The 24,056-nt window shown below is 38.2% G+C and overlaps 1 protein-coding gene across 3 annotated transcripts in view; it reads right to left on the bottom strand.

Moving 5' to 3' along the window:
* LOC116636101 (charged multivesicular body protein 3) overlaps nucleotides 1-24,056 on the bottom strand; it is a 110,493-nt gene that overhangs the window by 12,749 nt on the left and 73,688 nt on the right. For all 3 annotated transcript variants that reach the window (XM_032410514.1, XM_032410511.1, XM_032410513.1), the window contains one exon: nucleotides 7,140-7,319. In XM_032410514.1, the coding sequence (XP_032266405.1) occupies nucleotides 7,140-7,319 (180 nt within the window). The remainder of the gene's footprint in view (nucleotides 1-7,139; nucleotides 7,320-24,056) is intronic.

Genomic DNA, 24,056 nt, shown 5'->3' with positions numbered 1-24,056 from the left:
AAATGTGGCTTTCTGATGATCCAGCTTGCTCCAGACAGGACCTGGAAAATTCTAGGACAACTATGTCATGTCATTCACTTAATGTCAATTATATATTCTTGTACACTCACAGCTCAGTAAAAGAAGTATTCATATCAACAATAACTAAAATTAAAAAGGAAACAAACAGAAGCAATTTGTTAGGGAGGTATGCTTTTACCCTTTTAAAAATTTCTATTACTGTATTTTGTTTGTGCAAAGGAAAAATATTTCATCTGAAAAAGACAATTTGCTCTATAGATTTTGAATTTGTGAAAGTTTTGAAGGAAAACATTTAAAACCACTGAATAAACACATGGACAATACATAACACAGATACATATTTTAGAAGATTATTATTGTTCAGCAAATCTTATAGAAATTGAATTTTTATCTTGTATATGCTAGATCACATTTTAAACTCCAAATAAAGGGAAAAATCTGTTCCTATGTGTTTATTTATGGGCTTGGACTTGGAGACCTGGGTAAGAAATATGTATGTATGCATATCTATTACTGTATTGCCCATTGTATGTAATACGTGTAATTATATGCTTATGTAAGAACAGTATTTCATTATATATACATGTCATTTATATATAAAATGACACACTATTAGAGTAAACAAAGCAAACTGCCCGCCACTCCAGATGGCGCTGTAACAGTAGTTATTGGTGGAGAGAGCTGAGGCCAAAACAAGGGAATTGGTGAACACTTACTTTTTATTTTATATATTTATGCAGTATTTTTTTTTTTACAGTAAGCCTGCGTAACTTTTAAAAATTTTTGATTCAACATCAGTTTAAATTTCACAAACATTATGTTTCACTTCAAAGATCTATACTTTGCAAACTCACTTTCAAGTGCTCCTATCAAAGCAAGGAAAACAGGCCACAGAAGGAGATCGGAACAGGTCCCTAGGTAGAGGGGCTGCCCTAGCCTGACCCTCTCTTTTCATTGCCTTTCTTGCTCCTCTGGCCACTCTGCCCCAACTACCCACGGGCTCAGAGCTCCCTTTCAGTCCCTGCCTCCAGGACTCCACGATGGTTCAGCATCCAGGCCTGGCCCACCTTTATTTTTACTGTGACAAAATATGCATAACATAAAATTTACTGTTTTAACCATTTTTAAGTATCATATTCACACTGTTGTGCAATTGTCACCACCGTCTCTAGAACTTTTTTCATCTTCCCAAACTGAAATTCTATCTCCATTAAACGCTCAATGTCCCATGTCCCCTCCTTCCAACTCCGGGCAACCACCACTGTACTGTCTCTCTCTACGCATCTGACTGTTCTAGGTACCCCACCCAAGTGACATCATACAGTTGTTACCTGTCCTTTTGTGACAGGCCTATTACACTTAGCATAATGCCTTCAGGGTTCATCCACATTGTAACAACGTGTCAGCATTTCCTTCCTTTTTAAGTTAAGGCTGAATAATATTTCATTGCGTGTACACACATTTTGTTTATCCATTCATCCTTCAATGGACACTTGGGTTAACCTTTACCTTTTGCCTACTGTCAGTAATGTGACAATGAACATGGATGTACAAATATCTGTTTGAGTCCCTGCTTTCGATTCTTTTAGGTATACACCCAGAGACGGAATTTCTGGATCGCACGGCAATTCTATTTCCTGCCCCACCTTTGAACCTCTCTCTTAATTTACTCCCCCAATTAAAGCATACTCATCATCTGTCTTATTCTGCAAGAAGCTGCTGTCAGAAAGCGATCACTTGGAAAGCATCTAACCATGACAATGTATTAATAGCTGACAAGGTTTAACATATTACCCTTCCCAAGGACATCTGCATTTTAACTGAAGAAACATCTTAAGGAAAATGACTTCATCAAATGGTGGCTTTTCCAAGCAGCAGCAGGCTGGGGGAGGGAGGGGGGGCGGACATCGAGGGCAAGACCCTAATCTCTCAGGAACTCCCAGTACAGTATTCCTAATTTCCTCTTTTCTATTCCAAAATGTAGACTTCTCCCTCCTGCCCTGTCCTTGATGCCACCTTCAGTTACCTTCTCCGCTGTATTTATTAATTTGCCAACAGGAACATCCTACTATAGACCCTCTCAACAACCCTCCCTGGGGGTTCCTCCTACCAGGCATTGTGCTTAGGTGCTAGGGAAGCAGGGCGATCCTGCTGGAGTCAATCTGGTCAGCCCCAAACAGAATCTCCATTCTCTCTTCAAAGCCTCCTCCTTCGCCTGGGTTTCCAGTGTCTTTTAATGGCCCTGCATTCTTCAGGCTAGGGCTTAGAGCATTTCCAGCTTATTTATACCTTCACTACGTCCATTTAGTCTGCATCCAGACTGGGTCTTCCTAGCGTCCTCTCTTCCACTGCATCCCGTCGGACTGAGCTACTCAGGCCCTGCCTGCCGTGGGGGCTCAGGTCCCCCTGCCCACCATCCCGCTGTGCCAGGCCCTCGCGCACTGCAGTCTGGGCTCGCAGGCGGCCGCGGCGCTCCACTGCCTACAAGATGAATGACAGCTCCTCAGTTTAACTTATCAAACTGACTCCAAATTACCTTTGGAGCTTTACCTCCCACTGCCCCCCTTAATGTGCTCTTGTCAAACGGAATCAAGTGCTGTCTGCTGAACACAGCCTGAAATATTTCACCTGTGCCTTTGTACACCATAACCAATCAACTGAGAGGACTCCGATTCTCCCCAAAATACTTTTCCTCTGAACTCCCCTTGCATATTATCTGCGCCATCACTACCGCCTGTCTCAACCGGAACTTGTCTCTGAAAACCCTTGCTCTCCTAACAGCTGTAAAAACCGTCTTCTTCACCTTCCTGCTCAGCCTCTCTGGCCATCCCTCCCCCTTGCTCTCAGGCACCCCAACCGCCCAGAACTTCCTTCAGTGCTTTAAGTGCACAGTTCTTTTTGGCCCCAGGGCTTTCCGGCAGTCTGGTTGGCCCCGCCCCCATCCGCCACAACCCACGTCCTCCAGCAGGTACCATCAGTCCCTGAAAGGAGCCATCGCTGACTGCAGTTCCCTTGATCACATGAACAGTCCCCTGGTGCTTATTGCAAATTTGCAGGGCATCCACTCTTAAATTTATTATTTTTTAGGTATTTTTATTTTTGTTAAATTTATCTGATTATTTGCTTTCCACCCCATACTCTAGAGGGCAATGACTGTGCCTGTAATGTTGATTATTTCATCCCCTGTGCCCAGCAATATATCCGGCACATAACAGGGGCTAAAAAAAAATGCATTTATTAAATGTATTATCATTTCGCTCTTTGTAGCTTAGTCTATCTGCCTGAGAAGACTGGGGAAGGTCCTGACGCAGCCTACACTTAATCCAGCCTCCCCACCGTCTTCTCCCTCTCCCTTTCTTCCTTAAAAAAAGAGGAGACAGAGGGAAGAAAGGGGTGGAGAGAAGGAGCTCCGAGAAACAGTTCAAGGAACACTAGAACATTTCAGAAAGAAGACTGTCGATATGAGGAAAAAATTGTGTTCACGAAATAAGAATAGGATGATTTAAAAAAAAAAAAAAAGATCAGAGAGGGGCGCCTGGGTGGCTCAGTGGTTAAGCGTCTGCCTTCGGCTCAGGTCATGATCCCAGGGTCCTGGGATCGAGCCCCGCATGGGGCTCCCCACTCTGCGGGAAGCCTGCTTCTCCCTCTCCCACTCCCCCTGCTTGTGTTCCCTCTCTCGCTGTGTCTCTCTCTGTCAAATAAATAAATAAAATCTTAAAAAAAAAAAAAAGATCAGAGAACCCTTTTCTGTAAATAAAATTAAGACAGCCAAAATAAAGCATTCAAGAAAAGAACGGAAAATAAAGTAGAGGAAATTTCTCAGAAAGGAAAACGCAGTGACAAAATCAGTGACAGTGATATTCTGAACCCACATATAAAGCACTCACCACGTGCCAGGCGGTGAACAAGCCTCACACCTCCCCTATGAGGAAGGTGCTATTATGATTTTCAAAATGGAAAACAGGAAAGGTAAGAAAATTTAAGGGGGGCACCTGGGTGGCTCAGTCGGTTAAGCGGCTGCCTTCGGCTCAGGTCATGATCCCAGGGTCCTGGGATCGAGCCCCACGTCGGGCTCCCTACTCGGTGGAGAGCCTGCTTCTCCCTCTCCCTCTGCCTGCCTCTCTGCCTACTTGTGCTCTCTCTCTCTGTCAAATAAATAAATAAAATCTTTAAAAAAAAAAGAAAATTTAAGGATCAGTCTGGGAAATCTGACAACTAAAATCTTTTGCTTCCAGAAAGAAACAGAAAACAAAATGACAAGGAAGTGATCACATGAACACATCCAAGAACTAAGAGAGCAGGGAACAGAAGGGACAGAACCCCTGTCTTTTAGGAATCCATGTGGAATTACTCACAGACGAAAGCGTGTGAGGTCTTGGGCTCCCAGGGGAAGATGCAGGCAGGAAGTGCGTGTACAGCTGAGGTCCGACCCGCCAAGATTTCTGCGCAGGCGCGGCAACTGTGCCATGCCCACTAAGAAGGGGAGATGCCACCCATACGCTAGGTGACAAAGTTGGGCTTGCACATGAAAATGTGGAAAGCAACATTTGGAGGAACAAGGTTAGGTGAGGTCACCTGGGGGACAGAGAACATGGAAAACAGCAGGGGATCTAGAACAGAGCTTTGGAGCACTTTGAAATTTAAAGACCAAACAGCAGATATTTTACTTTTCCATTGTGATAAAACCACAAACAATATATATTTGAAACCAATGATAAGATATATTATTATGGGTGGATAAAGGATAACAAGCTTCTGACTTCTCTCCAGTACATACGAGAGCTTTTGTTACCTTTACTACTGAAAGAACATGCTACAGAAGAAGGGATTTTTCAGGCATATTGCTTGTGAGCTGTAACCGTTTGAAAAGGTTTTTAGGAATCAGTATACAGAAAGAAAAGGTGAACAGAAGACCCTGATCAAGTACACTAGTTCCCTGAGAAATGTTATCTGCTATTAACAAGGTAACATTTCTCAAAAATTACAAAGTCTGACAAAGGTTGGTGAAGAGGTATGGAAAAAAGAACTCTCATCCGCTGCTGGTGGGAATGTAAATTAGTAAAGCCTGTTTGGATAGCAATTTTGCAATTCTACCAAAATTTAAACACAGTTATTTTTAACCCAACAATTCCACTTCTGAGTATATAACTGTCCTAAAGAAACCTTAATGCACGTGCGAAAGTGAAAAGACGTTCACGGCTGCACTGTAATAGCAAAAAATTAAAAACAGCCTAAATGTCCATTAATGGGAGAAGGAAAAAAATGTGACACATCAGTCGGATGGAACACCATCCAGTAGTTTAAAAATATATCATTATCGGTATACTTCAAAAACACAATGATAAATGGAAAAAAACAATGCAGAATTGTATATATAGTATAAAAACATTTCTACACATTTTAAGATTCATGACAGCAGTTACCCATGGGGAGGTTGAGAGAGAAGGGACTGGAACTGGGAAGGCATATTAAAGGAGCTTCAACTTTAGTAATACGGCTTCTTCTATAATATAAAACTGAAGCAAATATAATAAGATGTCAAATTTTATTGCTTCTGGGTGACAGGTACCTAAGCATCTACTATGTTATCCAGTGTACTTTTATATTTGCAACTGGGGAAACGAAAGAGGCTGTGCATACGGTGCTTTATTCATGGGAGAAGTGGGGGAGCAGAGTAAGCTAGATGTTTTCTAATGTTGATTCAGTAAAGGAAATACTAAAAAATTTTAAAGTAAGTTCACCGTGGTCAACTGAACATGTATCTTACCCTTACAGCATGTTGCAGAAAGAATAATAAGTAAATATAAAACCTTCCTTGCTGGCTGTGAAAGGCAAGAGTATACTTAAGCTTTCAAACTGGCAGGTTAAGATTAGATTATTTCTTCCCGGTACTCTATGGTACTCTGGCTTCTTCAAAGGCATGTATCTAGATTACACAGCCAGTATTTAAATTTAAAGAGTGTGTGTGTGTGTGTGTGTGTGTGTGTGTGTGTGTGTGTAATTACTTAGAGCTGAAATAACAGATTTTAAAAGTTAAGATGATGTGGTATGGTTGGGTTTTTTGGTTTTTTTTTGGTCCTTCCCAATCCATTATTAGTGTCTTCAGTATCTGGAGAAAGAAACTGATGATATATTCATTACTAGGCATTTTTAACAACTACATCTAAATGTTAACATTGAACACAAAGGAGTACCTTCAGAGCCAAACACAACCAAATAATGGATTAGGTACTCATTTGGCACCAGCCTCTAAACTGAAATATTCAAGCCTCCTCGCTTTTGAGTGTGATATATCATCAGTGTCGTATCTGACAGAGAGCTGAAAACATTCCTTAGTGAAAAATTTCACTGTAATTCCTGAGTCAGTACTCAAGTCTAAATATCTGACAGTCACTTGCTGCCATTCTCAAGGAATGATACTTTTGAGTTAGGACTTCTTAATTTAAAACCAGAAACCAACTGGTTGTAAAATTTAACCTATGACTCAAGCTGCCACTGACCTGAAGACTGATTCATGTAAAAGATCACAATAGTATTATACTGGACAATAAAAGAAAACTTAATTATGTTTATTTTAAATATTATAAAAATTTTTAGAAATTAAACTGATAATTCACATGTGTGCTGAATACCCATTACATAGTCTACAGATTCCTAAGATGTAAGGAAGCATTAGGTAGGCAGCCAGAGATAAGGCAGAAAAGGAGGTGGTGTGAAAGCCAAAGGCAAATGTGGACTATTTTAAAATTCTGCCTAGGGTGGTCTGTACCCAGGTGGGGTGAACACTCTTCCTCCTCCTCTAACGCACTTCTTAACTCCCATGATTCAACGCTCAGGTCACTTTACAACACTGTTCACACGAGGGAAAATATTCTAAGTAAAGGAGATTAATATGCATATTTTGCCATTATTATAACAACTCTGGCAAAAGAAAATGAATCCTAATATGATAGTGATAATTATATTTTGCATTTGTGTAACACCCCAACGAAGACAATATAAAGAACAAAAACCAGAGCTGAGACTGTTTCTCCTACTCGAGGAAACCAGCCAGTACTGATAACAAGAGCAAGAGCATCAGCATTAATGAGGAAGCTATAAGGTAACTGCTCTCTTACCCAGCTGGTTCTTCATCCCCATGAGCACAGAGTTCATGTGAGCTTTGGAAGCATAGAGCTTGCTCACAGCCTTCCTTGACCTGATCATCTCCTTGGCTAGAACCACACAGACGTCCTTCTGACCCTTCTTGGCAGCATCTTTCACTGACCGTTTCACTTTTTCTTCTTCTCTTTGGATATCTAAATTTAGATTGTAACACAAAACACCAAAAATTAAAGGTAAACCAGGAAATGTATTGGCACTCAAATCTGTTCTTATGGTGACCTAACTGTGTCTATTAAAAGGAAAACAGGGGCAGCTGGCTGGCTCAGTCAGTGGAGCGTGCAACTTTGGATCTCAGGTTTGTGAGTTCGAGCCCCATGTTAGGTGTAGAGAGTTCTTAAAAATAAAATCTTTAAAAAAATTAAAAATACAAGGAAAACAGAGAGGAAGATATAAACAAAATTAAAATAATTAATGTAATAGGTTTTCATTTTTTCCAGAAACAACATTAAAGTAACTTAAAAGTAAATCCTACTATAGCAAAATTTCAAAACTGCTTTGGTAAGGGCATCTGTTGGTACTAGTACTAAGGAACTTTAAAAATACTGTAAATGAATATATTCCAGAGCTTGCTCTAATAATAGTGTTCCCACGATTATGGGAGTATAATCTCTACATTCATTAATGATTTATAAAATCCTGCAACTTAAGGAAAACCCAAACATATTAAAAGTATCAAAACATCATCAACTAGAGGTAAGATAGGTCTATATTATGTGTTTGATGAACAGGAGAGAGATTTTTATTGTGGTAAACACACATAACATAAATTTTCCATCTTAACCATTTTTAAGTGCACAGCTCAGTGGTATTAAGTACATTCATATTATTGTGAACCATCACCACCATCGCTCTCCAGAACTCTTTATAACCTTCAAAACTGAAACTCAGGCAATGTGCCCAGGGTGGCGGGGATCTGTCTCTTGCTCCAACAGTGTGCGGACAGAACAGCCTCCAACCACCTTTCTAGTTGCAATCTTTGGAATCGTCTCTCAGCCATCCTCCACCTAGGGGACCAGCCAACATCATTATTTCGATCTTAGCTCTTTACTGCCATCAACCGTGAGTGCCTAGATTGGTCAGAATTATTCCACTGAGGGTCTGTGATTCATAAGAATTATTCCGCCGTCAACCTCCTGGTCAACATTCACCTGCAGGCCTCCCATACCTACCTCTCTCCTCAGCTTCTATTTCAACCACTATGATGTGGCTCAGCAGGGAGGGGGCCACTTCCTCCACAAGTGGGCACCAAGCATCTCTTGAAGATGCAGAACCAGTGCCCTCTTCCAGGAGGTACAGAAGCCACCCCAAGATGAGTGGGGCAAAGTCCTGGATACCTCAGAAAACACCATGCCCCTGGAGAAAAACCTGAACCACGCCCTTTGGCATCTGCAAGCCCCGGCTTCTGCCCATGCAGACCTCCACTTCTGGGAGAACCACTTCCTAGATAAGGAGGTGACACTCGTCAAGAAGATGGCAACCACCTGACTCACCTCCGCAGGCTGGCCAGCCACCAGGCTGGGTGAGGATCTCTCATGTAAGACTAAGAGCGCCTGCAGAGCCTAGCAGCCTTTGAGGGGCCCTTCTTGCCCCCTCTGGTGTCTGGGGTTCTGCCTGAGCCTCTCCCTACAGGCACCTGGAGCCCTTGCCCAAGCCCTGGACCATGTGGAAACACTTTTCGTGGCAAAAACAAGACACCTGAAACTCACACCCATTAAACAATAACACGCCATTCCCTCCTCTCACCAGCCCCTGGTAACCATCATTCTACTTTCTGCCTTTATGAATGACTACTCTAGGTACCTTATATAAATAGAATCATAGACTATTTGTCTTTTTGTGACTAGCTTATTTCACTTAGCAGAACATCCTTAAGGTTCATCCATATTGTTGCATGTATCAGAATTTCTTTTCTTTCTAAAACTGAATAATACTCCATTGTGTGTATATACCAAATACCAAATTTTGTTTATCCATTCATCCATCAACAGACATTTGGGTTGCTTTGAACTGAGCTATTGTGAATAATGATGCTATGAACATAAGTGTACAAATATCTCTTGGAAGCCCTTTCAAATCTTTTGTGTACCTACCTATATTACCATAGACTGGGTGCCTTAAACAACATAAATTTATTTCTGACAGTTCTGGAGGCTGGAAGGTCTAAGATCAAGGTGCCAACAACCAATCTGGTTCCTGCTGAGAGCCTGTTTCCTGGTTTGCAGATGGATACCTTCTTGCTGTATCCTCACATGGCCAAGAGATACTAACATTCAGTCCATAGCATTCTGCCTCCACCCAAATTTATGTCCTTCTAAATGCAAAATGTATTCATTCCATCCCAACCACCTCAAAAGTGTTAACTCGTTCCAGCATCAACTTTAACTTCTAAAGTCCGAAGTCTCATCTAAATATCATCTAAACCTTACACCTGAAACTAATGTAACATTGTGTCAACTATACTAGAAAAATAATCAATCAATAAACATCTAAATCAGGTATGGGTGAGACTCAAGGTATGACTGATCCTGAGGCAAAATTCCTCTCCAGCTATGAACACATGACTGGCATAAGATAGACATTTTCATTCCAAAAGGGAGAAAAAGGAAAGAAGGAAGAGGTGACAGTCCCAAGCAATTCCAAAACCTAGCAAGGCAAACGCCACAAGATCTTAAGATTTAAGAATAATCCTCTTTGACTCAATGCTCTGCCTTCCAGACCCACTGAGGTGGCAATATCACCCCCATGTTTTGGTGGGGCACCCCCATGCTGTGGCTTTCTGTGGAGGCCCCACCCAACCTGAGGGTCTGCCAGGCAGGGGGTCACACCCCCAGGGCCCTGCCAGCAGTCCTACTCTATGGCTTTGACTGGAGGCAGTCTGGATTACTAGAACCAAGATGGCAGCCCTGATGATCTCTGAATCAGCTTTTGGAACATTCTTTCCTTTCCTTGAAAAATAGTGCAGGTTCAAAGGCTAATGGTTTGTTTATCGTCCTGTCCTGTAGAATCTAAGTCTGACAGCCTTCCTTCATTCCAACCTGTATCCATTTCCTTCAGTTCAAATTGGCAGTGATCTTGCTGGGGTCGCTGAAGAAGTCCACGGTTAACACACGTTCTAATCTCCTTACCAAACAGTTGGTCATCCATACCCTTGTTGTCTTCTTCCAAACATGCTTTCTCATTTTCTGCAATATGTACAGATTGAGGCTATGCCAAATCTTTAAGTTCTGGTTCCTTTTTGCTTAACAATTCCTTCTTTGAAATAATAAATGAATTCAGTAACATTGCAGGATATAGTACGCAGAAATTGGCTGCATTTCTATACATTAATAACAAAATAACAGAGAAAGTAAGAAAACAATTCCATTTACACTTGTACCAGAAAAAATAAATACCTAGGAATAAACTTAACCAAGGAGCTTTCTGAAAGACCTGTATTCTGAAAACTATAAAACACTGATGAAATCAATGAAGATGACACAAACAAATGAAAAGATATCCCATGCTCATGGACTGGAAGAATTAATATTGTTAAAATGTCTATACTACTCAAAGCAATCTACAGATTCATTGCAATCCTTATCAAAGTACCAAAAGCATTTTTCACAGAACTAGAACAAATAGTACTAAAACTTCTATGCAACCACAAAAGACCCTGAATAGCCAAAGCAACTTTGAGAAAGAACAAAGTTGGAAGTATCACAATCCCAGATTTCAAGATCTATTACAAAGCTATAGTAATCAAAAGACTATGGTACTGGCCACACACAAAAAAGACATACAGATCAACAGAACAGAATACAGAGCCCAGAAATAAACCCATACTTATATAGTCAATCTATGACAAAGGAGACAAGAATATACAATGCAGAAAAGACACGATTTTCAGTAAATGGTGCTGGAAAGTTGGACAGCTACTTGCAAAAAATGAGACTACACCACTTATACCATACACAAAAATAAACTAAAAATGGATTAAAGACCTAAATGTTAAGACCTGAAACCATAAAACTCCTAGAAGAAAACACAGGCAGTAATGTCTTGGACATTGGCCTTAGCAACATTTTTCTAGATAGGACTCCTCAGGCAAGGGAAACAAAAGCAAAAATAAATTATTAAAACTACACCAAAATGAAAGCTTTTGCAAAGTGAAGGAAACCATCAATAAAACAAAAAGGCAACTTACTGAATGGGAGAAGATATCTGCAAATAATATATCCAAATAGGGGTTAATACCCAAAATATATAAAGAACTTACATAACTCAATGCCAAAAAACCCCAAGCAAACACAAACAAAAAACCACCCCAAACAATGATTAAAAAATGGGCAGAATATCTGAATAGATATTTCTCCAAATACATACAGATGGCCAACAGACCCATGAAAAGATGCTCAACATTACTAATCATCAGGGAAATGTAAATTAAAACCACAATGAGGTATCACCTTACACCTGTCAGAATGGCTAGAATAAAAAAGACAAGAAATGACAATTGTTGGCAAAGATGTGGAGAAAAGGAAACCCTCATGTACTCTTGGTGGGAATGTAAATTGGTGAAAATGGAGAAAAATAGTATGGTCCCTCAAAAACTTAAAAATAGAAATACTATATGATCCAGTAATTCCACTACTATTTACTCAAAGAATACAGAAAGACTAATTCGAGGAGATATATGCACCCCTATGTTTATTGCAGCATTCTTTACAATAGCCAAGATTTGGAAGCAGCCCAAGTATCCATTGATACACGAATGGATAAAGATGGGGTATAGACACACAATGGAATATTACTCAGCCATAAAAAGGAATGAAATCTTGTCATTTGTGACAACATGGATGAACCTAAAGGTTATTATGTTAAGTGAATTAAGTCAGAGAAAGACAAATACTGTATTATTTCACTTATATCTGGAATCTAAAAAGTAAAACAAATGAACAAACAAAAAGAAACAGATCCACAGAGAACAAACTTATGGTTGTCAGAGGGGTGGGGGGGGGGGGTGGGGGGGGGGGCAAAAATGGGTGAAGGGGAGTGGTAGATACAGGCTTCCAGTTATGGAATGAATAAATCACTGGGATAAAAGGTACAGTGTAGGGTATTTTAATAGTGTTGTATGGTAACAGATGGTAGTTACACTCAAGGTGAGCATAGCATAATGCATAGAGAAGCTGAATCACTAAGTTGTAAACCTGAAACTAATGTAACATCATGTGTCAACTATACTTCAATAAAAGAAAGAAAAACAATTAATTCTTCAGTTCCTTTCTTTCTCCTTGCATTTTACTATAAAAAGGAAGAACCAAGCCTCCCCTCCAATACTTCGCTTAGAAATCACTTGAGCTAAATATATAATTTCATTGCTTGCAAGTTCTAACTTCCACAAAACACTAGACCCCAAACACAGTTCAGCCAAATTCTTTGCCATTTTATAAACAAATGCCTTTTCTCCATTGTCCAGTAACATATTCCCCATTTCCAGCTGAGACCTCATCAGAATGGCCTTTAACATCCATATCTTTACCAATATTATGTACACAGTAGTGTTCTCTAACAAGATGGAGGCTTTCTCTCCAGCTTTTTTTTTTTTCCTAAGCCCTCCCGGGAATTGCCGTTGAAGTTCCATTCCTGGCAAAGTAGGCTTTTCTTAGCTTGCAACTCAACACTCTTCTAGCCTCTACCCGTTACCCAGTTCCAAAGCTGCTTCCACATTTTTACATGTTTGGTACAGCAGCACCCCACTTCGTGGTATGAGTATCTTATTAGGTCAGGCTGCTATAACAAATACCACAGATTTGGTGAATTAAACAACAGAACTCCAGAACTCATTTCAAACCATTCTGGGGACTGGGAAGTCCGAGATGAAGGTGCTGGCTAATTCAATTCCTGATGAGAGCCCTCTTTCTAGTTTGCAGATAGACACCTTCTTGCTGTATCCTCACATCATGGACAGAGATTATCTTTCTTGTGTCTCTTCTGAAAAGGGCACTAATCCCATCCATAAGGGCTCCGCCTTCATGATCTAATTATTCCCAAACCCCCACCACCTCCATATTATCACACTGGGGATTAGGACTTCAACATATGAATTTTGGGAGCAAAACAAACATTCAGTCCATAGTAATACTCAAAAGTGTAATTGTGGAATCACATGGCAATTCTATTTTTAACTTTTTGAGGAACAGCCATACTGTTTTCCACAGCTGCTGTCCTCATTTCACATTCCCACCAACAGTGATCACTGGTTCCAGTTTCTCTATATCCTTGCCAACACTTATTTTGTTTTGTTTTGATTAATAGCAGCCATCCCAATGGGTGTGAGGTGTTATCTCATTGTGGTTTTGATGTGCATTTCCCTAATGATTAGTAATTCTGAACATCTTTTCATGTGCTTATTGACCACTTGTATATCTTCTTTGGAGAAATATTCTAAAAGGCTTGAAAGTCTATTTGAGTCCTTTGTCCATTTTTGAATAGGACTGTTTTTTCAGTTGAGCCCTAAGAATTTTATATATATATATATTTTCAGTTGAGCCCTAAGAATTTTATATATATATAATATATTTATATATATATATATTAATCCCTTATCAGATATATGATTTACAAATATTTTCTTCCATTTGGTGGGTTATCTTTTTATTCTATTTATTCTTTTTACTATGTTTTGCGATTCGTAAAGCTTTTTAATTTTCATGAAGTCCAATTTGTTCTATTTTTGTAACAACAAACAAAACCTGTGGCTTTGAGGTCATATCCAAGAAATCACTTCCAAATCCAATGTCATGATGCTTTTGCCCTATGTTTTCTTCTAGGAGTTTTATTTACAGTTTTAGCTTTTACATTTAGGTCTTTGATCTGTTTTGACTTAATTTTTATATATGGTGTTAGGTGAGAGTCCAACCTCATTCTTTTGCTGTGGATATCCAGTTCTCTCAGCACCATCTGTTGAAAAGACTCTTTTCCCCACCTTGGCACCCTTGTCAAAAATCATTTGGCCATATATGTAAGGGTTTATTTCTAGGCTCTCTATTCTATTTCATTGGTCTTTATGACTGTCTTCATGCAGGTAGTACACTGGTTTTATTTCTATAGCTTTATAGTAAGTTTTGAAATAAGAGGGTGTGAATCCTTTTTTTTTTTTTTCGAAACTGTTTTAGCTCTTCCTTGAGATTCTATACGAATTTTTAAATGGATTTTTCTATTTCTAAAAAAAAGTCATTGGGATTTTGATAGAGATTGCATTGAATATGCAGATCAGATTGGGTGCTATTGATATCTTAACAATATTAATTATCCCAATCCATAGACACAGAATGTATTTCCATTTATTTATACCTTTAATTTCTTTCAGTAATGTTTTTATAGTTTTCACTGTACAAGTCTTTCACCTCCTTGGCTAAGTAAATTCCTAAGGATTTCATTCTTTTTGTTGCTACTGTAAATAGGATTATCTTCATATTTCCTTTTCAGATTGTTCACTGTTAGTGTACAGAAATGCAACTGACTTTTGTGTGTTTTGTATCCTGCTAATTTGCTGAATTCATTTATTAGTTCTAACAGTTTTGTTAGAACTAATAGATTTGTTTGGAATCTTTAGGGTTTATACACATAAGATCATATTATCTACAAAGAGGTAATTTTACTTCTTCCTTTCCAATTTGGATGCCTTTTATTTTTTACTTAATTGCTTTGGTTAGATCTTCCAGTACTCTGTTGGGGAGAAGTAGCCAAAGGCAGACATCCCTGCATTGTTCCTGATCATAGAGAAAAACCTTTCTATCTTTCACCACTGAGTGTAATGTTTGCTGTGGATTTTTCACATATGGCTTTTATTACATTGAGGCAACTTCCTTCTATTCCTAGTTTGTTGAATGTTACCATAAAAGGGTGTCAAATTCTGTCTGCATCAATTGAGATGATCATGTGTTTTTTTTCCTTTATTTTGTTGATATACTATATTACATTGGTTGATTTACATCTATTGAACTATCCTTGCATTCCAGGAATCCCACTTGGTCATGGAGTATAACCCTTTTGAATTGTCTGCATTTTTTTTTTAATTTATGCATCAGTGTTCATAACGGATATTGGTCTATGGTTCTCTACTCCATTTTTTTTTTAAGATTTTATTTATTTGACATAGAGAGACACAGCGAGAGAGGGAACACAAGCAGGGGGAGTGGGAGAGGGAGAAGCAGGCTTCCCGCAGAGCAGGGAGTCCGACGTGGGGCTTGATCCCAGGACCCTGGGATCATGACCTGAGCCAAAGGCAGACACTTAATGACTGAGCCACCCAGGCATCCTGGTTCTTTATTTCTGTAGTGTATCAAGGTAATGATGGCTTTATAAAACAACTAAGGAAGTGTTTTTTCCTCAATTTTTTGGAAAAGTTTGAGAAGAACTGGGGTTAGTTCTTTAAATATTTGGTAGAAATCACCAGTGAATACATAAGGTCAAGAACTTTTCTTTGTCAGGAGATTTTTTATTACTGATCCAATCAAGTCTGTTCAGATTTGCTCTTTATTTCAGTCTTGGTAGGTTTTGTGATTCTAGGAATTTGTCCATTTCAAAATGTGTTATCCAATTCATTGGTACACAACTGTTCATAGTACCCTTATATATATTTTTTAATTTCCGTAGAATCATAGTAACACTCCCACTTTCACTTCAGATTTTAGGGACTTGAGTCCTCTCTCTCTCTGTCCTCCCACTTTTAGTCAATCTAGCCAAAGACTGGTTAATTTTCAAAGAAAATTAATTTTCAAAGAACTCACTTTTGGTTTCTTGTTCTCTACTGTTTTTCTATTCTCTATTTTATTTATCTCTGCTCTAATCCTTATTATTTCATTCTGCTAGTTTAGGTAAGTTTCTTGTTCTTCTAAATCTGTGAGATGTAAAGTTAGAGGTGGTTGATTTCAGATCTTTCTTCTTTTTTAATGTTAGCATTTTTATAGCTATAACTTCCCTCTGAGCACTGCTTTTGCTACATACCACAAGTTTGTTTTTTTTTTTTTTTTAAGATTTTATTTATTTGAGAGAGAGAGAATGAGAGAGTGGGCACACGAGAGGGGGGAGGGTCAGAGGGAGAAGCAGACTCCCTGCCAAGCAGGGAGCCCGATGCAGGACTTGATCCAGGGACTCCAGGATCATGACCTGAGCCGAAGGCAGTCACTTAACCAACTGAGCCACCCAGGCGCCCCATACCACAAGTTTTGATATATTGTGTTGTGGTTTTCACTCATCTCTAAATACTTTGTAGTTTCCCTTGTGAATTTTTTTGACAAATCTGTTGTTTTAAGAGTGTGTTATTTTCCCAATATTTGTGAATTTTCCAGTGCTTCTTCTACTGATTTCTAATCAACCCTTGTAGTCAGAGAAGATACTTTACATATTTTTTAAACTGATCGAGACTTGCTTTTTGAGTCAAGATACATATGGTCCATTCTGAAGAATGTCCCGTGATCACTTGAGAAAAATGTGTATTCTGTTGTTGGGTATTCTATAGAGGTCTATTAGATCTAGTTGATTTATTGTGTTGTTCAAGTACTCTTATTTCCTTATTTATCTTCTGTCCGGTTGTTATATTCACATTTTTAAAAAGATTTATTTATTTAGAGACTGTGCACATGAGCAGGGGGGAGGGGTAGAGGGAGAGGGAGAAAGAGAATCTCAAGCAGACTCCACACTCAGTGTGGAGACCCACTCGGGGCTTGATCTCACAACCCTGAATCATGACCTGAGCCAAAATCGAGGCTTAACCAACTGAGCCACTCAGATGCCCCTGGCTTTATACTCATCTTTGAGAGTAGGTTATTAAAATCTCCAACTATTACTGTAGAATTATTTCCCCCTTTAATTTTGTCAGTTTTTGCTTCACATATTTTGACAATCTTTTTAGGTGCACAGATGTGTATAATTAATTATTATATCCTCTTATTCTACTGAAACCATTAGTAATATAGCATGTCTTTTTGACTTGTAATCTTTTTGATTTAAAGTTTGTTTTATATTAGTATAGCAACTTCCACTCTCTTTCGGTTACCATTTCCACAGGACATCTTTTTCTGTCCTTTCACCCTCAACCAATTTCTACTTTTGGATCTAAAGTGAGTGACTTATAGATAGCATAGAGTAGGATCATTTTTAAAAATCAATTTTTCCAAGCTCTGTCTTTCAACTGAAGAGTTTAATCCATTTACATTTAATTACCGACAAAGAGGTGCCTACTTCTGCCATTTTGCCAATTTTTCTGTAAGCCTTACAGCTTTTTTGTCTTTCATTTCCTGCATTAATATCTTCTTTTCTGTTTACTTTTCTTCATAGTGAAACTTTTCAAATCCTATTTCATTAGCTTTTTTGTATAATCTATAGCTATTTTCTTTGTGGTTACCATAGGGATTACAGTTAATACACTAAAGTTATAACACTAATTTGAATTTATATGAGCTTAACTTCAATAGCATATAAAAACTTTATTTCTACATAGCTCTGTCCCTACCCCCATTCAGTTACTGATGTCACAAAAATACATCTTTCTGTAGTGTGAGTTCAAAAACATAGCCTAATGTATTTCTTCAAATGCCCAAATCTCCTAAATCATGTAGAAAACAAAAAAAGGAGTTACAAACTGAAGTTACAAAAATACTAGCTTTTATAATTGCCCATGTATTTACCTTTAACAGAGATATTTATTTTTTCATATGGCTTCAAGTTACTATCACACTTTAATTTCAACCAGGACACCCTACAGGGGTGACACCCTGACTTCCTGGCAGGCTGGTCTAGTGGTAACAAACTCCCTCAGCTTTTATTTATCTAGGAATGCCTTGATTTCTCCCTTGTTTTGCTGAATATAAGATTCTTGGTTGATAGTTCTTCTTTCAGCATTTGAATATATCAACCCACTGCCTTCTGGCCCTCAACACTTCTGGTGAGGAACCTGCTGAAAATCTTACTGAGGTTCCTTATATATGGTAAGTCCTTACTCACTGCTTTAAACATTATCTATCTAAAGTCTGACATTATAATGGGGCATTATAATGTGCATTGGCATGGGTCTCTTTGAGTGTACATTATTTGGAGTATGTGGAACTTCTTGGATGATTATATTCATGTCTTTCATAAAATTTGAGTTGTTTACAAAGTATCTGTTGAGTAAAATTGATCATCTCAAATGATCAAAATGATCTAAAAGTCACTGTCTTTTAAATCATCTCCCTGCCCCTTTCTCTATTTTCCTTCTGGGACTCCCACAAAGTGTACGCTGGTCCACTTCATGATGTCCTACAGATCCATTAGGCTCAATTTACTTCAATTTTTTCCCCTTCTCTTCAGACTTGATAATTCCAACTATACTATTTTCAAGTTCACGGACTCTTCTGCCTGCTCAAATCTGCTTCCAAGTAACTCTAATGAATTTTTCGTTTCATTTATTGTACTCTTCAGCAGCAGAATTTCTTTTTGGTTTCTTTTCATATTTTCTCTTTTTATTGATATTTCCACTTTATTCATGTTTCATTTTCTTGCCTTTGTCCACATTTTACTTTGGCTCTTTGTGCATCTTTAAAATAGTTGTTTACAAAGTATCTGTTGAGTAAAATAGTCATCTGGTCTTTCTCAGGGACATTTTCTGTTCATTTGTTTTCCTTTGGATGGGCCATATTTTCCTGTTTGTACATCTCGTGATTTTGTTGTTGAAAATGAGACCTTTGAATCTTACAACTCTGAGGTCAGATTCTCCCCCTTCACCAGGGTTTGCTATTTTTTTGTTTTTATTGCTGCAGGGTATCTCTGTGTTGGGGATCAATCTACATTGTAAACTTAAAGTCTTCTCAGGTTTGCAGAGCAGTAGCTTGCCCTGGGTGTGCATAGTGACCTTTTCTATTCCGCCATATATGTGGTTGCTTTTGAATGTCTTTTGATATTAGGAATGTAAGATGGTACAGTGTGCTATGGAAAGCACTATGGTGTTTCCTCAAAAATTAAATATAGAATTACCATTTGACCCAGCAATTCCACTACAGAGTATATGGTACAAAAAAAAAAAAAAAGATGAGAGCAGGGATTCAAACAGATACTTGTACACTCACGTTAATAACAGCATTATTCACAATAACCCAAATGTCTGTATAAAGATGAATAAACAATGAAGCATGCATACAATGAAGTACTGTTCAATCTTAAAAAGGAAGTTAACTCTGATTCATGCTATATAACATGGATGAATGTTGAAAACATTATGGTAAATAAAATAAGCCAGGCACAACGGGACAAATATTCGTGATTCCACTTATATGAGGTACTTAGAATAGTGAAATTATACACAGAGACAGAAAATAGAATAGTGGTTACCAGGGGACTTGGGTGTCGGTTGCAGGGGTGGGGTAGTGGGGGCAGACACAGAGTCATTATTTAATGGGTACAGAGTTTCAGTATGGGATGAAGGAAAAGTTTGGAGATGGACAGTGGTAATGGTTGCACAGCAATGTGAATGTACTTAATGTCACTGTATACTTAAAACTGGTTAGTTTTAGGTTATGTATACTTTACTATAATAAGAAATAAATCAATGTGGGGCACCTGGTTGGCTTAGTCGGTTAAATGTCTGCCTTCGGCTCAGGTCATGATCCCAGGGTCCTGGGATCGAGCCCCACGTCGGGCTCCCTGCTTAGTGGTGAGCCTGCTTCTCCCTCTCCCCACTGCTTGTGCTTTCACTTGCTCTCTTTCTCAAATAAATAAATAATCTTAAAAAAAAAGAAGAAATCAATGAAACAGCAACTAGAGAAGTATGAGCCATTCATAAGTAAGTGTGTGTGTATAAATAGAAGTACAAACAGACCTATCTGAAGGGATGATTACCAAAATATTTATGGTATTATCTTTGAGTGGTAGAATTTCAGGGTGATTTTAACTTTCTTATTTATACTTTTCTGCATCGATATGTATATTATTACCTTTATACTCATGAGGGAAGGATGTAGAAATGAAGCTATTTTTATCTGAAGAGAGGGGCAATATAAATGATCAAAATTCATACTAATATTGCCCATCATGAGTGCTCTAAATGTGTTTCACATCTAACCGAAAGCTAAAAATGTGGAATATCTTGAGTCCTTCATGAGAAGATGAGAACTACCTGTAGTTATACTTTGGTTTATTGAAGTTACTATTTTCTCTTTAAACTTTTTATTTAAGTATAGCATACACACAGAAAAGCATACTGTAGAGCTAAATGAATTTTCACAAAGTAAACACACGCATGTAACCAGGAACCAGATCAAGAAACAAAGTATCACAAAGTATCTCTTTATGTCCGCCTTAATTCACCATGCCCCAAAGGGTAACCAATATCCAGACTTAAAGATCATAGGTTAATTTTGCAGGTTCTAGTTTTTACACTGGTATTTCTTTAAAAAAATCTATTCACCTTGACTGCTAATATAAAACCAAATGAAAGATAATAAAAGTTTCTATGATAAATCTTCAAATGGAAGTAATATTTAAAGCAATCACATTACTTCAAAGTCAGACTTTGTCTAAAGCAACCCCCCCCCCCCTTTTTTTTTGGTATCACCATCAGTGTAGTAAACCCTACTTTATGCCAGGTACTAGCATAAACACTTTACATACATTTGCAAATTTAAATGTCATAACAATTCTATGAGATTCAAAGAATTTTAATAGGGATAGATGGCTAATTGACAGCAAACACGGGGTTTAAACTTGGTAGTGTTGACTCCAAAACCCATGATCTTTTTCTGATACCATGTTAGAGTTAGTTAACTAATGAACTGCTACAAATGAAAAATAATAGGAAATATCATGAAAGAGATAGGGCTTAAAGATAATTTCATAAATAAGAATGTATAAAATGAGCAAATAATAAAGTAAAATAAAATGAGCAAAGCACAAAACAGGAATAAACAAGGCTTGTGAGACACTACCTGCATTTACAAGGTTTCTAAAGATGACACTGCAATTGTTTGTTCTACTATACATTTTATTTCTACCTGTTCCAAGCCTCACGTTATTTTTACTTAAAACAGTAAATAATGTTTAAAGGAAACTTTAAAAAGAAAAAAAATAATATAGTTACTTACATACCTAATATTTCCAGCATGCTTCATGCCTCTGGGTAGATCCCAGTTTGTATTGGTTATAATTTTCTTTCAGCTTACAACTTCCTTTACCATTTCTTGTACTGCAGATTTCCTGGCAGCAAATTCTCTTGGCTTTTGTTTAAAAATCTTTATCTCACCTTCACCTTTGAATGCTATTTTCATTGGATATAGAATTCTAGGATAATGTTGAGTTCTTTTCTTTCATCATATTAAAGATGTTTTGGTTTACACTGCTTCTGAAAGAAATTTTTCATCATCCTTACCATTTTCTGTATTTAACGTGTCTTTTTTTCTCAGACTGTTTTCTCTCTTCATTGTTAACTTTCAGTAATTTGAATATGATATGCCTTGGTATGCTTTTGTTTGTGTTATCCTCTTTGAAGCTGAGTTCTTGGGTCCGTGGGTTTACAGTTTTCATCAGCTACTATTTCATGTGGTCTTTTCCAGACTCCTCTCCTTCAGAGAGACTCAAATGAATGAGATGACTTGATATTGTTCTGCAGGTCACTGATGCTGTATTCATATCCATTTTTTTCCCCTCTGTATTACAGTTTAGATAGTTTGTACTACTCAATTTCACTGATCTTATTTTTTATACTGTCTTATCTGCTTGTTAAACTCATTCAGTGAAGTGTTCATTTTATTTCACTTTATTTGGTTTATTTCATTTTATTTCTAAATTCTATAAGTTTCATGTTATTCTTTTCTGCATCTTCTATTTATCTCATTATGTTCACGTTTTCCTTTAACTTCTTCAACACATTGATAATAGCTGTTTAAATCCTGTCTGCTTATTCAATCATCTCTGTTTTTTCTGGGTCTAATTTATATTGCCTAATTCTTCTCCTGATTTTGGGTCAGACTTTCTTGCTTCTTTCTAGTCACTTTTCACTGGATGTTGGACACTCTGAATGTTCCATTTTTGAGTGTCTGAATTTTTGGGTCTTCCTTTTTTTTTTTTACTTTCAGTGTATTTTATTTTTTTATTAAGTTCAATTTAGCCAACATATAGTACATCATTAGTTTTTGATGTAGTGTTCAATGATTCATCAGTTGCATGTAACACCCAGTGCTCATCAGATCACATGCCCTCCTTAATACCCATCACCCAGTTACCCCATCCCCCCACCACCCTCCCTTCTGCAACCCTCAATTTGTTTCCCAGAGTCTCTCATGGTTCGTCTCCCTCTCTGATTTCTTCCCATTCAGGTTTCCCTCCTTTCCCTCCCTCCTATTGTTCTCTGCCCTATTCCTTATATTCCACATATTAGTGAAACCATATGATAACTGTCTTTCCATGCTTGACTTATTTCACTTAGCATAATACCCTCCAGCTCCATCCATGTCAATGCAAATGGTAGGTATCCATCCTTTCTGATGGCTGAGTAATATGCCATTGTATATATGAACCACATCTTCTTTATCCATTCATCTGTTGAAGAACATCTCGGCTCCTTCCACAGTTTGGCTATTGTGGACACTGCTATTATGAACACTGGGGTGCACATGCCCCTTCTTTTCACTATGTCTGTATCTTTGGGGTAAATACCCAGTAGTGCAATTGCTGGGTCATAGGGTAGCTCTATTTTCAACTTTTTGAGGAACCTCACACTGTTTTCCAGAGTGGCTGTACCAGCTTGCATTCCCAACAACAGTGTAAGAGGGCTCCCTTTTCTCCACATCCTTGCCAACATTTGTTGTTCCCTGTCTTGTTAATTCTGGCCATTATAACTGGTTTAAGGTGGTATCTCATTGTGGTTTTGATTTGCACTTCCCTGATGGCAAGTGATGTGGAGCATTTTTTCATGTGTCTGTTAGCGATTTGTATATCTTCTTTGGAGAAGTGTCTGTTCATGTCTTCTCCCCATTTCTTGACTGGAGTATTTGTTTTTTGGGTGTTGAGTTTGAGAAGTTCTTTATAGATCTTAGATATTAGTCCTTTATCTGTTATGTCATTTGCAACTATCTTCTCCCATTCCGTAGACTGTCTTTTAGTTTTGTTGACTGTTTCCTTTGCTGTGTAGATTTTTACCTTGATGCAGTCCCAAGAGTTCATTTTTAGTTTCCCTTGCCTTTAGAGACATGTCTTGCAAGAAGTTCCTGTGGCCAAGGTCGAAGAGGTTACTGCCTGTGTTTTCCTCTAGGATTTTGATGGATTCCTGTCTCACATTTAGGTCTTTATCCATTTTGAGTCTATCTTTGTGTATGATGTGAGAGAATGGTCCAGCTTCATTCTTCTGCATGTGGCTGTCCAATTTTCCCAGCACCATTTATTGAAGAAACTGTCTTTTTTCCATTGGATATTCTTTCCTGCTTTGTCGAAGATTAGTTGACCATAGAGTTGAGGGTCCATTTCTAGGCTGCTCTGTTCCATTGATCTATGTGTCTGTTTTGTGCCAGTACCATGCTGTCTTGATGATCACAGCTTTGTAATATAGCTTGAAGTCAGGCATTGTGATGCCTCCAGATTTGGTTTTCTTTTTCAACATTCCCCTGGTGATTCAGGGTCTTTTCCTGGGTCTTCCTTTTTTAAAGAGGGTCAGCTTTATTTTGACAGGCAGTTAAGCTGTCTGCAGACCAGTGTTCAAGAACTATTTTTAAGCTTTGTTGGTGAGGGTTTAGGCAGCCTAGGCCTACCTTAGCCTTAATAGTAAAGGCATGATCTTTCTGGGTTCTCTAATGTCCAAAATGTTCAACAATGTCTCTTTCCTGTGTCTGATCAGAACTCTACCATCTCTCAATTCTTTGTTA

The sequence above is a fragment of the Phoca vitulina genome, unplaced genomic scaffold, assembly GCF_004348235.1.
Source record: "Phoca vitulina isolate PV1807 unplaced genomic scaffold, GSC_HSeal_1.0 scaffold12, whole genome shotgun sequence".
Classification (NCBI taxonomy): domain Eukaryota; kingdom Metazoa; phylum Chordata; class Mammalia; order Carnivora; family Phocidae; genus Phoca; species Phoca vitulina.
Note: the sequence above shows the minus strand (reverse complement) of the source record. Positions and strands in the feature narration are given on the sequence as shown.